The sequence below is a fragment of the Loxodonta africana genome, chromosome 3 (genome assembly GCF_030014295.1).
Source record: "Loxodonta africana isolate mLoxAfr1 chromosome 3, mLoxAfr1.hap2, whole genome shotgun sequence".
Classification (NCBI taxonomy): Eukaryota; Metazoa; Chordata; class Mammalia; order Proboscidea; family Elephantidae; genus Loxodonta; species Loxodonta africana.
The window spans coordinates 40752020-40767247 of record NC_087344.1 but is presented as its reverse complement, the minus strand read 5'-3'; the positions used below and the strand labels follow the sequence as shown (position 1 = coordinate 40767247).

General features: G+C 52.1%; 1 protein-coding gene across 1 annotated transcript; it reads left to right on the top strand.

Moving 5' to 3' along the window:
* Nucleotides 1-3538: 3538 nt before the first annotated feature.
* On the top strand, nt 3539-13624 carry HES2 (hes family bHLH transcription factor 2). Its single transcript, XM_003413194.3, has 4 exons — nt 3539-3729; nt 3816-3911; nt 4150-4249; nt 4324-13624. Exons 1-4 carry the CDS (start codon nt 3685-3687, stop codon nt 4581-4583), a joined length of 501 nt encoding a protein of 166 aa, XP_003413242.1. The 5' UTR covers nt 3539-3684; the 3' UTR covers nt 4584-13624.
* The last annotated feature ends 1604 nt before the right edge of the window (nt 13625-15228 follow it).

Here is a 15228-nt window from a genome sequence, read left to right as displayed (position 1 = left end):
ACTTGTCAGCCTCCACAATTGGGTGAGCCATTTCCTTGAAATAAACCTCTCTCTATATATTTATGTATACGTTTCGCTGGTTTTGCTCCTCCAGAGAACCAGCCTAAGACAACAAAGAATATTGAATATACCATGAACTGCCAGAAGAATCTACAAATCTGTCTTGGAGGAAGTACAGCCAGAATTCTCCTTAGAAATGAGGATGGTGAGACTTCATTTCACTTACTTTGGATATGTTATTAGGAGCGACCAGTCCCTGGAGAAGGACATCATACTTGGTTAAGCCGAGGATCATCGAAAAAGAGGAGACGCTCAAGGAGATAGATTGACACAGTGGCTACAACAGTGGACTCAAACGTGGCAACGATTTTAAGGATGGCTCAGGATCAGGCAGTGTTTTGCTCTGTTGTGCGTAGCGTTGCTATGAGTCAGAGCCGACTTGACAGCACCTAACAGCAACAACTACTGCTTGTCAGGCACCGGGCCAAACTTCGCATGCATATTCGATCCCCATACTAACACTCTGAGAGAGGTACAACTGCTATCCCCATTTCCCAGCTGAGGAAACTAGACAAGGGCAATTTTAAGCACCTTGTACAAGTTGATACAAATGGGAAGTGACAAAGCTCACTGTCTAGCTGACTGCCATGCTCTCCTTCCCTCAGGACCTCTGCACCTGAAGCTCCCTCTGCCCAGAGTGCCCTCACTGTCTCCAATCCTCCAAGTATCAGCTGAGAGAGCTCGTCCCTCCTCTGCTGGGCTCAGCCATCCTGCCCAGCTTGGTTCTGTGAAAAGTGCGTGTTTAGGCCTCTCCTCCTACCCAAGAGCTGGTGTGCTTTCCAAGGGCAGAGACCAGGGGTGGAGTGTCCCCACTGTACCTCAGGGCTGGCTTTTACTGCATGAGTGGGTCCTTTGGTGGCCCCAGTCCCCTGTCTAAAGCTGTACCCCATAATCCACCCAGCCTAGCTGTTCCACCTAAGTTCCTCTGGCTCTGACTCCTCCCTCCACGTATAAAAACAAACAAACCAAACCCACTGACATGGAGTCAATTCCAACTCATAGCAATCCTGTAGGACAGAGTAGAACTGCCCCATAGGGTTTCCAAGGCTGTAATCTTTATGGAAGCAGACTGCCACATCATTCTCCTGAGGAGTGACTGGTGGGTTCGAATCACCCATCTTTCAGTTAGCAGCTGAGTGCTTTCACGGCTGCATCACTAGAACCCTTCTGTTGAGGGGAGCAGTGGGTTATCTGGTTGAAGTGTTATACAGCAATGGGAGAATGGCTGAGAGAAACTTCTTAAGATCTGGGGTAACTGGCATTGAAAAAGGAGTTTGCCCCTCCCATGTTTTCAAATGGTGGTCTACAGACCTGGAAGTGGATGTTCTAGTCTGGGTCTGCCTCCTGCAGTCCCCTTTCCCTGGATTTAGTATGCGGTCCTCTCTCCCTGAAGACGCAGACGTTGGTGCTGGGTGGGCTGGGGGTAGAGGTCTGAGTGAGCCATTGTTGGTGGCACAGGGAGAAGGAGCCATGTGGGGCACCTGTGAGTGATCCACAAAGTCTTTTTTTGAGCTCTTGAATAATTAATAACCCAGGAGGGGGCTGACCCTTAGGCATCCTGGGCTCAACTATGATATCCAAAGGGGACAAAGGATCAGGCACCCCCATGCCCTGCCAGGCCAAATGTGTTGATGATTAATTTTTATAACAGGATTGTTATGAGGAGTAATGGAGGTGAGAGCCATAAAAGCACTTGGCAGTGTGATTGGCACCCAATAGGTGCTAGATAAATGGTGACTGGTTGGTCCTTTGAGTCCCTGGATGGCACAAATGGTTTGTTCTTGGCTACTAACTGAAAGATTGGCCATTTGAATCCACCCAGCATCACTTTGAAAGAAACGCCTGGTGATCTGCTTTCATAAGCTTGTTGTTGTCAGCTGCAGTGGGGTTCCCCCGACTAGCCTCATGTCCACCCCATGTGTTACAGAGTAGAGCTGTTCCATAGGGTTTTCTTGGGTGTGATCTTTACAGAAACAGATCCCCAGGGTTTTCTTCTGTGGAGCCACTGGTAAGATTCCAACAGCCAACCTTTTGGTTAGCAGCCTGTAGCAAACCAACAGCCATTGAAAACCCTGTGGAACTCAGTAATAATCTGACACACGTGGGACGACCCTAAGTCAGAATCGACTGGATGGCTTCGTTTGCGTTTTTTCTTTTTTTTTCAGTTTGTCCTTTTCGTGGGACAGAGAAATGGGTGGCCTCAGCTTCCCCTGGTCTAGGCTGCTGCCTGCCGCCTTCATGGCGGGCACGCTGGTCCCGTTGGGCCCAGTGAGGGGAGTACGCGGCAGGAGGCCTCAGTCCCAGCGGCAGGGAAGAGGACGCCAAGATAGGGTTTGGGGGCTGAGGGCTGAGCTGTGGAAGGGGGAGAGAAGTGGAGGGTGTTTAAGCACCCCGGACAGCGCTAGCCTTGTCTCCGTCGGGCCGCGCCTCTTTTCCGCCGGGCACCCTGTCCGTGGGTCTGTCCAGCATTCTGCAGTGCTGTCCACCCGGCTGGCGGTTGCCCCGGCAGCCGGGTGGGGGAAAGGAGCAGATGGGCGGAGGACGCCCAGACTGTTTGTAGGAGCAACGGCCACGCGGTGCGGAGGCGGGCCGGGGTAGGGGGCGGGGCCGGGGCCGGGGCCGGGCCGGGAGCCAGAGCCAGAGCCCAGCACTCTCCTGCCCTGTTACGTGAGCCCGGAAAGTCCCGGGGGTGGAACCCGAAGCTGGAGCCGATTGAAACGCAAATGACCTCGGAGGGTTAATAGAGCTGGGGCTCCTGGTTGCCTCGCCTACTCTGGGCCTCAGTTTCTCCATCCGAAACCGGGGACGAAGGAACCATGTGATTCCTAACTCAGTGAGTCTCCAGAGGGTTCTTTGGAGTCCTTAGAGTCCTGGACAGGGAGTCCAGGTACCTGGGTCCTATCTGACCAGTCCCCAGGGGCAAGAGGCCGAGGAGATAGCATTGTGTCCCCAGGCCTCGGTTTCCCTTTCCAGCTCAGCCCTCAGTCCACGGAGCAGCTTGTGGCTCGCAGGCACCGCGGGGCTAGTTTCTCCGCCCCCACCCGTTACCGTGCCGCGTAGGATCGACAGGAGGAGAGGCCAGGCCTTGCCTGGCTCACGTGGTGGCCCCTCTACCCCTGCTCCCTGCTCTTGGAAAGAGGACAGGCCTCCCTTCGTTCGCTTCCCACATTCCAGTTCAGCGCCTCCTCTGAACCCTGACCTAGGCCGGGCAGGGCATCTAGCCGTCACAGGGCTGCGGAAGCCGGGCCTCAGGGCGCTCTGATGGCGCCCACCCTCCCTCGCGGGCTCTGGGCGGGCTCGTGGGGCTAGCGCCCCCGACACCGCCAGAGATGGGACACGAAGGCCTAGAGCGGATCCTGGGGCGCCGCCCCTCCGGACCCGCCCTGAGCAGTGACAAAGCCGGGAGGAGGCGGTGGCCTGGCCCTGGAGGGCTGCTGGGCGGGGCGCGGTGGGCGGGAGCCACCTGCTTAAAGCCGGACTGCGGAAGCGCGGCGCGCACTCCTTCAGCCCGGCTCTGGAGCTTTCCCACGGCCTCGGATCCTGTGCCGCCTCGGTCTCCTCGAAGATCTCCCCGGCGCTGGTCTCTACGGCGGAGGCCGGGCAGCCGCCGCTCTCCAGCTGCACATGGGGCTGCCCAGAAGAGCTGTGGACGCGGCGGAGCTGCGAAAGGTAGGAGCCGGGGCTGAGGGCCCTGGCGGCCAGGGACCTGGCCGGGACCCCCGACCTCGTAACCGCGTCCTGTGCTCTGTCTGCAGAGCCTGAAGCCGCTGCTGGAGAAGCGCCGCCGCGCGCGCATCAACGAGAGCCTGAGCCAGCTCAAGGGGCTCATCCTGCCGCTGCTGGGTAGAGAGGTGAGCGCCTGGCGTCCGGGGCTCCGCGTGCCAGGCGACGGGGCGGGCTGGGCGCCCCTACCCGATGGACCGCCAAGGGGATCCGCGCGGTGCCCAGTTGGGGCCAGCGCTGAGGAGCTGACCCACCGCGGGCCACGGCGCGCCGGGCACGCCAGAGCGCAGTGCCCGGGGCAGCCGGCCAGAGATCTCTGTCTTGTCTGTCCCTCTCTCGGTCTTTCTTGCTCGTGGCTGGGCGCAGAGCTCCTGCTACTCGAAGCTGGAGAAGGCGGACATCCTGGAAATGACCGTGCGCTTCCTGCAGGAGCTTCCCGCGTCCCCCTGCCCGGCGGCCGCGCCCAGTGAGTGACCCTACCTGGCCTGCCCCGCTCCCGGCCCCGACCCACTCGGGTCTCACGCCCCTCTCCTCCCGCAGCGCCCTCTGACAGCTACCGCGAAGGCTACAGCGCCTGCCTTGCGCGCCTGTCCCTTGTGCTGCCTGCCTGCCGCGTCCTGGAACCCGCCGTGAGCGCGCGCCTACTGGAGCACCTGTGGAGGACGGCGGCTGGCGCCACACCGGACGGCGGGCGCGCGGCAGACTCTGGCTGTTCACCCTTGCAGACCCGGAGGCCCGCGTCCCCCGGGCCCTCGCAGCCAGCGCCTCCCCGTGGCTCTGGCCTCTGGCGGCCGTGGTAGCCCTCTGCCCAGATTGTGGGCCCTGAAAACTTCAAGGGACACTTGGCTGTCTGAGGAAGCTCTCTGGGTGGTGGCTGCTGTTCCACCAAGAGGGACCAGGACCCACTCCGAGGGACCAGGCCAGTACCATCACTCAGGTCGGAAATATGTTTGACCTATGTGGCAGGCTGCAGACCATGGGGGGCCCAGCTCTAAGGAAATAAGAAGAGGGGCCCTGCCTGTACACCCCGCAACTTGGGGCTTCCAGGACTGAGAAGTGGCAGGTGGCTGCAAGTGAGGAAGACGTTCCCCATCCCAGCTGGCGGAGGTGGTTCTGGAACTAGACTAGCCACAGCTGCCTGGAGCTGCCACACACCTGCCCTGGCACTGGCACCGGCCCAAGTCCTGGGCCAGAAGCTCATCTGGGCCAGGTGCAGCCATCTGCTCTGACTCTGACTGGTCACTGTCTCCCAGGCCTGTGGGAGCCTGCCTCTTTGCCAGCTCAGCTTGGGAATCTCTGGGCACACAGCAGCAACAGTCTAAGGGGCTCTGGTCTGCCCACCCCCAAGGCTTTCTGCATGGCACCAAAGTGGGGACCAGAGAGGCTAGGGAGCCATCACTTCCACTCTGGGGGCTCTCCTTCCAAAGCCTCCCATTCCTGGGCAGAGGGCAGCTGTGCTCTGCACCCCTGAGGGTGAGGGACATTGCTAGGTCATCTTGGGAAGCATTTCATCCCCTAAGCATTAATGTAACACCTATGCCCTATACCCCAGCTAGGTGGTCTGGGGTTATGAAGAGGGAGTGGGGCAGGAATGAGGCTGCCCTGTGGTCTCAAGGCAGCTTGTCGCTTTGGAGACTAGGGCCCAGCATCCAGGCAGTGCTAAGAGATGACAGGCCAGTGCCATGGAACAGCAGGAGGTTAGGGGGTGGCAGCAGGTCAAGGAAACACCTTCCGTTGTTCTCTCTTGCCGACCACTCCCTGCTACTCACTGGGACAGGTGACTGGAGGCAGCCTGTTCTTGAGCCTTTCCTTTCTTTTCCTCGGAAACCAGGGGGCCTCTGAAAGCTCAGGGAGAGGCGTGCGGATCACTGGTGGGCGCCCAAGAGACAGCGGAAGCACCTGCAGCCATTTTCTGGGGACCCTCTGAGCATTCACAGAGAAACTGGGACCTGCCCCCCCCCCACCTTAGCCCAAACAGCCTTTATAGGGGCCAGGGTCCACAGGGCAAGAAGACAGAGCTGACAGTTGGGGGGTTGTCAGTGAATCAAACTCTGCCACACCAACCCTTGATGGCCCTGATTTGGGTGGCAGGATGTAGAGGAAGCTGGAGGTGCTGTTGAAGAAGTCAACGTGAAGAAAAACAGTATTAAGAAAAATGTTAAGAGAACAAGGTCCCCAGCAAGACTGTGGTGTCCTCCGGCCTCCGTGGGCCCAGCTTCCTAGACTGTAAGCTCCTGGCAGATGGGGGTGCATACCTCCCCGTGTCCCCGAGGCTGAGTGCATAGCAAGTGCCCAATAAAACTTGTGGACTAAATGAGTGGGTGATGTGACTGAGCCGTGCAGTGCAATGAAAACTTGGACAGCCTGGCTTTTGCCTCAGTTCCTACTTTGAATATGGCCCCGGCTCCCAGGAAGGACAGATCAGAATGTGGGGGAGGGTGCTGAGAAGAAGGAAGTGCCATTTTCTCTCACTTGCACCTGCTCCTAAAAATCTACTTCTGCTGACTGCTCTCCTTAGCTGCCAGGAGCAACACCACCCTTGAACTCATGTTTCCTCCTTGCATCAAGGGCTCCCAGCAGGCACACACTGGGTAGGCTCCTTGTCCCCGTAAATAAGAACTTTGGCACAGGTTCGAACTGGGTAAGAATTTCCAGGCCTACCACTTCTTGCTCTTGAGGGCCCAGATTCCTGATGCCTGTTGACCTGACCCCCATCAAGCCCCAATTGTGGGAGAGGGCATGTAGACAGGCCTGTGACTGACAGTGACTCACAGGGTCAGGTGCTCTGGGGAACTGGAGTTGAGCAGCCATCTGGGCCTTGGCAGGGAGCTGAGGCGTGCCCGAGCAGGTGAGTTCTGGGCCTGAGGCGAGAAGCCAGAGTTTCCCAGCAGCGATGTGCAAGAGCTGCCCAGAAGGTCTTGGCTGGTAGCTCCAAGCTGGGCTTGTGAAATAGGGAAACCAACATCGTCCTCCACAAGGTACCTTCAGGTGCCTCCTCCAGGTAGCCCCCAAGGTATTCCTAGAGCTCTGTCTGATGGCCAAATGTAAGCACAGGCGGTGTGGGCTTTGTGTGGGAGGCAGGTGGCCTCCATCAAAGAGACATTATAGGATCTTTGAGGAGCGCCACATCTTGTCCAATGGCCAGCTCCTGGGATGCCCTTTCTGGGATGGCCCATGACTCAATCTAACTCCCTGTCTGGTTATTGCACCCCGTTGGAGGAAAGGCCCTGTGTCCCTATAATAAAACTGGTGGGTGAAATGATTCAATGACTCCTGGGTAGCCAGCACACTGAGGTGTTTGGGAACATGCTTGCTGAAATGTAGACTTCCAAGGAGACAGGGCTGGGACAGGTCTCCACCTGTTCCCTGGCACCAGCTAATTAGAAGAGGTCAAGTCTGGTTTCCGCGAGCGTGAGGGTAAAGAGCAGGTTGCCAAGGAGGACTCCTCTAACACGCATTTAAAAATTGCTCCACCTAGATAATCCCAGGCTCCCACAGACAAGTCTCCCACTTGTTTGTCTAGGACAGTAGAGTGACCACAGCCTTTGGGGAACATCTGGAAGGACCTGCAGCCCTGTCCTACACAGGCTGCCCACCCCGCACCTGTGCTTTGGGGTCACCACTCTGGAGAAGGTATCGCTGTTGTTGTTGTTAGTTGCCATCAAGTCAATTCTGACTCATGGAGACCTCATGTATTGTAGAATAGAACTGCCCCATACGCGTTTCAAGGCTGTGACCTTTTGGAAGCAGATTGACAGGTCTGTCCTCTGAAGCACCTCTGGGTGGGTTCCAACTGCCAACCTTTTCAACTAGTGGTCCAGCACTTAGCCATTTGCTCCACTGAGGGACTGGATTGGTGGTAGCCACCTATTAAACTCCGCCATGTGCTTGTAGTTAGTTGCCACTGAGTTAGCTCCCACTCACGGAAATCTTACGTACAACAGAATGAAACATTGCCAGGTCCTGCACCATCTTCATGGTTGTTGGTATTTTTTAGTCCATTGTTACAGTTATTGTCTAGTGTCTTCCAACTTAGGGGGCTTATCTTCCAATGCTGTATCAGACAATATTCAGTTGCAGTCCATAGGATTTTATCAGCTAAATTTTGAAAGTAGATTGCCAGCCCTTTCTTCCTAGTCTGTTTTAATCTGAAAACTCCATGGAAATCTGTCCACCTTGGGTGACCCTGCTGGCATTTGAAATACCAGTGGCATAGTTTCCAGCATTCTATCAACATGCAAGCCACCAGAGTACAACGAACTGACAGATGGGTGGTGACAGCCATGTGCAGCCTCCTATTCAACATGGTCTCTGGCAGGCAGGGTTTAGAGGTCCTGTTAGCCCTGCCCAAGTGCAGATCCTCAACATAAAGGGCATATTTATTTAAAAAACACACACACACATACACACATAGACCAGGCTGCTAATGAAACTTGTGTTTAAGTATATGGGCACGTGGCTAATTTTTTTTCTCCTTAAAACATGATGGGGCTGGTCCTGTGTCTCTGTGTCTGTCTCGGTTTCCTTCAAGTGTGGCTGTGTCTTTGGGGGACTGAGCATGTGCGTGCCTGGGTTTGTGTGCCCTGGAGCATCTATCTGTGTGGCTGTGGCTGCCCTTTAGAGAGCTGCCTGGGCTTGTGGGGGAGAAGGCAGCCACCCACTGAGGGTTCCCAGTGAGTAACTAGTTTCACTCAGGGTTTTCAGAGCCCTGACAAAGCCCCAGGCACTTAAAGCAGCTATAATAAACTTTGAATAATGGTTTCAGAAGCCAGAGAAAGGGACTAGAGGCCACCAGTATGCACACAGTGTCTTATCAGCCAAGATCCACTGGGGGGCAGCAGAGAGCAGGGGCCCAGGTGGTCAGATACAGAGCCCGGGTGCCCTGAAGGAGGGGTTCACTGACCTGGGGAAGGTGGGTGAAGGAAGAAGATTCCAAGCCGAATACATGCCACCTGCAGGTTCTGCTGTGGAGAGTAGCCCAAGACCCACGTATCTTGGTGTTTTGTCTACTAAAAACAGGAAGCACTGGAAAGGGGCCATTGCTTAGGGGACATTGAGGCTATGTTAATAGTGGTGGAAGGATTTGGAAAAAGGTATTGAGAATGGTTGTACAACTTGAAGAATGTAAACAATGTCACTGAATTGTATGTGTGGAAACTGTTAAGATGGCGTGTGTTTTGTTAGGTATATTTTCACCACAATTAGACAAAACACAGGACAAAGTGATTTTGAAGAACTAGGAACCATTCTTTGTTGTTGCTGTCAGGTGGTTCCAACTCATGGTGACCCCTTGTGTGCAGAGCAGAACTGTTCTAACAAAACCAAACCAAACCTGTTGCCGTGGAGTCGATTCTGACTCATGCTTTAGGCCCCCTAAATCAGAGGCAGATCCAGGTTTTGTGGAAACTTAATATTAAAGCTACTACTCATCTGTCAGTCTGTAGTACCGTGGTGGCTTGTGTGGTTCTGTGACTCTGGAAGGCATGCCACTAGTATTTCAAGTACCAGCAGGGTCACCCATGATGAACAGGTTCAGTGGAGCTCCAGACTAAGACAGACTAGGAATAAAGGCCTGGTGATCTACTCCCAAAATTAGCCAGTGAAAGCCTTAGGGGTCACAACAGAACTTTGTCCAACTTGCTTGCTTTGGACACGTCATCAGGAAAGACCGGCAGCTGGAGAGGGACATCATGTTTGGTGAAGTAGAGGGCCAACATGGGCGAGGGAGACCCTTGGTGAGATGGATTGGCACAAGAGCCTCAACAATGGACTTGAACATGCCAGTGACTGTGAGTTTGAAGAAGGACTAAGCAATGTTTCATTCTGTTGTACATAAGGTCACCATGAATCAATCAACTTGACGGCAGCAACAACAGCAACAATAGCAAATACTAAGGACTTCTTTAAGAAAAATAATATAAAATCATGAATAAAAACTTAAGTATGAAAGTGAATATTTATTCAGAATGAAAAAATAAGTCACGCGTAACTACTGGTGCTTGGAGATTCATGCCCCATCCTTTTGGTTTCTCGTTAAACAACTTCTCAGCCACGCTTCCATAGACATGCCTCCTGAGGGCAGTCTTGGCCTCCCCTTGGCTCCTAGCACATTCCAGCAGGGCATCCACAGTGTCCAGGCCTTGAAGCTCAAGCCTCAGTAGCTATACCCTCAGTCCACCTCTGTCCATATTTAACTCGGGATTGCTACCTCCAGCGGTTCTCCTTCTCTGTGTCTGAGTCAATAGCCACACACCACGTACCTAAGGCCACGTTAATCTGCCCTAGCAAAGGTACCCCATCTGTGATGGGGGCTACTACTTCATTGGGTTTGCTCTAGTCCTCCAGGATCCACCTGGGTGTTGTAGGAATTAGACTAGTCAATGCCATGAAGATATGAGGCATCCTTAAGGTCTTTTTAAGAGTGGCACTAATTTTTTTTTTAATTAATTCATTGAGTGTCTCTCATACAAAAAGTTATACACACCTGCTATGTACTCCTAGCTGCTCTCCCCCTAACGAGACGGCATATTCCTCCTCTCCACTCTGTATTCTCCGTGTCCATTCAACGCTCCTGTCCCCCTCTTCCTTCTCATCTCGCCTCCAGACAGGAGCTGCCCACATAGTCTCAGGTGTCTACTTGAGCCAAGAAGCTCACGCCTTACCAGTATCATTGTCTATCTTATAGTCCAGTCCAGTCTCTGTCTGGAAAGTTGGCTTCAGGAATGGTTCCATCTTGGACTAACAAAGCATCTGGGGACCATGACCTCCAGGGTCCCTCCAGTGTCAGTCAGACCATTAATTAAGCCTGGTCTTTTTATAAGAATTTGAGATCTGCATCTCACTGTTCCCCTGCTCCATCAGGAATTCTCTGTTGTGTTTCTTGTCAAGGCAGACATCGGTGGTAGCTGGGCAAATGGCATTAATTTTTGCCACCATCCTCTTGGGATTCAAGATTATTATGATTTACCTGCTTGAGAGGGGAAATTTTAGAGGCTTCCACTTGGCCTCCCCTGCTATAATAGATAACTCTCACCCCACAGGCCAAATAATTAATATGAGAGATGTGCCAAATGGAAACCCTGGTGGCACAGTGGTTAAGAGCTACAGCTGCTAACCAAAAGGCGTTCAGTTTGAATCTACAAGGCACTGCTTGGAAACCCTATGGGGAAGTTCTACTCTGTCCTATAGGGTCACTATAAGTCAGAATCGACTAGACAGCAACGGGTTTTGGTTTTATATTCCAACTATATATTTGGGGATCAGAGAAACGATCACTGGGTAGATCCACAGACCCAGTAGACCCAGTGCAATGGTGGCTGGGGCTCCATTTATTACCTGGCCTCCAACATGTCCCCATTCCAAGAGCGATGCAAGATGGCACTTTGGATGTCTGAGGATCAGTATGAACTCAGACCTATGTCCAGCTATCCCGGAAATGTTTGAGCATTCCACTTTCCCTAGTGTACACTTATCCAATTAAATGCCCCAGGTCCTTTGGGGAAGGCCTTGGGGAGTCATTACCATATACATTTGTTACATGATGCAAGATCATTCTCCTGGGGACCCAGCCTTCTTTCAGGCACTAGGTTCTGGATACGAATGCTCTCTCAGGCATGGAAAGGGATCATTGCTTCTTATTGGGATCATTGCCACAGACTTCTGATCACCCAGCCTTTGTTTACTTTAATTGTGTAAACTGAGCAATAGCCTTGTTAGCTGCCCATCTATTTTGCCCCTAGGGATGCCGTGATCTGTTAACCATCTCCATAGCTCTGTGGGTTAGGATCCCTGGATGCCACTCTGACTTTGCTGCTCATTATAATTGTGACCTCCTTGGCTTCTGACAGTTAATTGCTGCCACTGGACTTCTACGGTTTTGGGGTCTGTCATCCCAGGTGACAGTGATCCAAGCCTGTAATGGCATCTCCTACTAGCAGTCACCTCTATGGTTTCTGTATTGCTTTGGTGAACGGTGGATCCTCTCAGTCCTCCCAAGGAACTTAGTCATCTGGTGGGTCGTCAGCTTTATATAGTATGTTTGTTGTAGCATGCTCCCTCGTCCGAGCTGGTTGGCCTCAGTTGTTGCTTCTAGGAGCCATCCTGGCAGCCTGTTTGCATTGTCTTAGTGTACTGGGATAGGGCTCCGAGAGCAATGCTCCCCATGATCAGTTGAGAATCAGCTCTTTGTGTTCCATATGGTTTTCACTGGCCGATTTTTGGAAGTCGATCTCCAGGCCTTTATTTCCAGTCCATCTTAACCTCGAAGCTTTGCTGAAACCTGTTTAGCATCGTAGCAACACACAAGCTTCCACTGACAGACTGATGGTGGCTACACATGAGGTACATTGGCTGGGAATCAAACCCAGATCTCCTGCACGAAAGGTGAGAATTCTAACACTGAACTACCAATGTTTCCCCAAAGCAATACACCCTCCCTATCCAACATCATCTTCTATACACTTTGACTCAGCACCTTTGGAATCCAGGCCTACAGATTCTCTCTAGGCCCTGCAGTTCCTTTGAGGAATGGTCTCTGCCCTCCCTTACCAAGCCCAGCAGGTCCTCAGTGGAGCTATGTAATGACTTAACTGTAGTTATTGGCCTACTGACCAGGAGGGGAGTGGACAGAGCCTGAGGGGGTATGTCCTGTCCTGCAGTGGACAGGGCTCTGCATGGCCTTCAAGCAAATGAAGGTGGGGTTCTAGTCCTTACTATGGAGGAGTGGGCCTACTTCTGCACATGCCTATCCCCATCAAACCAGTACTCTGAGAAGACAAGCATGTTCTTTGGTCTGAAGAATCTTCTGTTTTGGTTAGAACTTTGAGCATCTGCATCCATAAGCAAAGTCCAGTCCAGAGTAAGCCATTAAATTGCCGCAATCTGCATCAACTCATGGTGTCAAACATCTCTGGGTCTGGTCAGCTCATCCTTAGCCCCTGTGGATTAGGTCAACAGGTACCAGTCATAGGCTTGGAAGTCCACATACCTCCCTGCACTTTGGACCAGCTGTCATGGGTTGAATTATGTCCCCCAAAAATGTGTATATCAACTTGGTTAGGCCATGATTCCCAGGATTGTATGGTTGTCCTCCATTTTGTGAATGTAATTTTATGTTGAAAGGATTAGGGTGGGATTGTAACACCACCCTCACTCAGCTCATCTCCCTGATCCAAGGTAAAGGGAGTTTCCCTGGGGTGTGGCCTGCACCACCTTTCATCTCTCAAGGCATAAAAACAGAGAGTTGGAGACCGCATACCACCAAGAAAGCAGCACTGGGAGCAGAGTGTGTCCTTTGGATCTGGGGTTCCTGCACCTGAGAAGCTCCTCGACTAGGGGAAGATTGATGACAAGGAATCTTCCTTCAGAGCTGACAGAAAGAGAAAGCCTTCCCCTGGAGCTGACACCCTGAATTTGGACTTGTAACCTACTAGACTGTGAGAGAATAAATTTCTCTTTGTTAAAGCCATCCACTTGTGGTATTTCTGTTATAGCAGTACTACATGACTAAAACACCATCCAACCTCTTTACCATCCCTAGCCCCTGTGGGCTAGGTCAATGGTTGCCAGTGGAACACATTCAAACTCAGCCCGTCTCTTCACTGCTGCACCTCACCACTTCCACTTACTAGAGGAATCAGGTGGTCACCCCAAGCAAGCATACCAGGCTGTTTACTCTTTGGCTCCCTTTAACTTCCAGTCCTGGAAAGGCTTTCTTCTGATGGGCACTTACTTTTCCTGCCTTGATGCACCCTAGGACAAATTCATACTGTTTGCTCACAGTTCAAAAAGTAAGTCATCTTTTTTTTTTTTTGTGCAGGTCCTTCCTTCAAATGCAAATCTCCTGCTCTTCCAGCACTCCTGGGTGGACCTGCATGTTTTTGCAAATGCAAATTTCATGACTCCATAAGTTCTGAGTGGAGCTCAGGTCTTCAACCTAAGTCCCCAATACTCAATACACAGGTCTATTGCCTTGAAAGGAAAAGCTTGTGTTTCTTTGGGCAAATCTTAATTCCCTTTTTAGCATATTCAATCAAGTATTGGCTGAAGGTGGAGTTACACACTCTGTAATCTGTAATACCTAATATTCATTTCCATCATACCTTTAGGTCTGTTTTACATACTAGGTAGAAGAAACTTTGCCCTAGTTAAACCAACATTCAGAGTACACTCACGTAAACCTATAAACCTTTATTAAATATTACAGTTTCATCATTTCTCTCCATCCCTAGACTAAAAATTATCTTCCCATTTATATCCATATGGCCTTGGGCCTCTGGCTGGGTGGAACCAGAAGACCCTGGATCCCTATCAATCCTCTTGCTTAACAGGCCAGGTTTTTTTCCCCCAAGCCACTCCAGATGCATCTTTCTCCCCTCAGCTGCAGCATAGCATCTCTTACTTTGCTTTCAGCTATTACAGATAACAATAACCAAAGTAATCACCCAAGAATCAGAAGTTTCACTTCCCACACCCCTTCGTACTTTCTCTTCCAAAGTCACCTACTTCCATAAGGCAGGAGCCATTGCAACAAATCCCACTTCTGACAGCAACTATAAAAATGGTGTGTGGATGGCAGACCTTGTCCAACTTCGGCGGTAGGGGAGCGGGGGGAATCACCATCAACATCAGCCCAAGGCTGATTTCTATGAGGTAGAGGCCAGATTTCCCTCCACCCTCCAATCTTTTTACCAATTCTGACACCAGCCATCCCTCCCATGTCACTCTCTACTTCTCTGCTGGATTTAATTTGTTGCAATGGCCACGCAGAACTCACAGACCCACAGTTATGGGTTTTATTAGAGAAGTAACAGGTTACAATTCAGGATCAGGAATGACTCAGGATACAGTTCTTCAACCAGGACAGCTTCTTCTCAGCCATGTTTGCAGGCAGGCCTCTCTCTTAGCCCTTGGCTCCTTGGCCCTTCATCCGTTGGCCTGGTCTCTGCCCTGCTTGGGCAAGTGTTACAAAGCTCTTTAGCTCTGCCAATAAGTGCCCAGAGGCACTCCACTCTGCCAGGAAGCCTCCTGCCCAAAGACTCTCAGCTCTCACTTTGTAGCAGCTTTGTTCCATGGCCTGGAAAGCCCATTGTACAATCTTGCGCTGATCTCTTGCTTTTTGCTGCTCACGCCGCTGCTGCTATTGCCGCACAATCTTTCATGGGCTTCAGTGTTATAGTTCTCTCTGTCTCCTGGGTCTAGGAGACCTCACAGACCCCAGGTCCAAAGTACACACTCCACTCCTGGCTTTTCTTGATGGTCCTCTTCCCGCCTCAGGGATTGGGTCATTTTAAACCCAACAGAATGGCAAAATTGACCAATCCCCACATTAAGGTCCCATACTCCATAACTTTATTGCTGTTGAGTTGATTCTGGCTCATAGAGATCCTATAGGACAGAGTAGAACTGCCCCATGGGGTTTACAGAAGCAGACTGTCATGTCTTTCT

Coding starts and splice junctions, on each gene's coding strand:
- HES2 (XM_003413194.3), top strand. CDS start 3,685: ATGGGGCTGCCCAGAAGAGCTGTGGACGCGGCGGAGCTGCGAAAG. Junction 3,730..3,815: donor ACGCGGCGGAGCTGCGAAAG/GTAGGAGCCGGG, acceptor CTCTGTCTGCAG/AGCCTGAAGCCGCTGCTGGA. Junction 3,912..4,149: donor TGCCGCTGCTGGGTAGAGAG/GTGAGCGCCTGG, acceptor GGCTGGGCGCAG/AGCTCCTGCTACTCGAAGCT.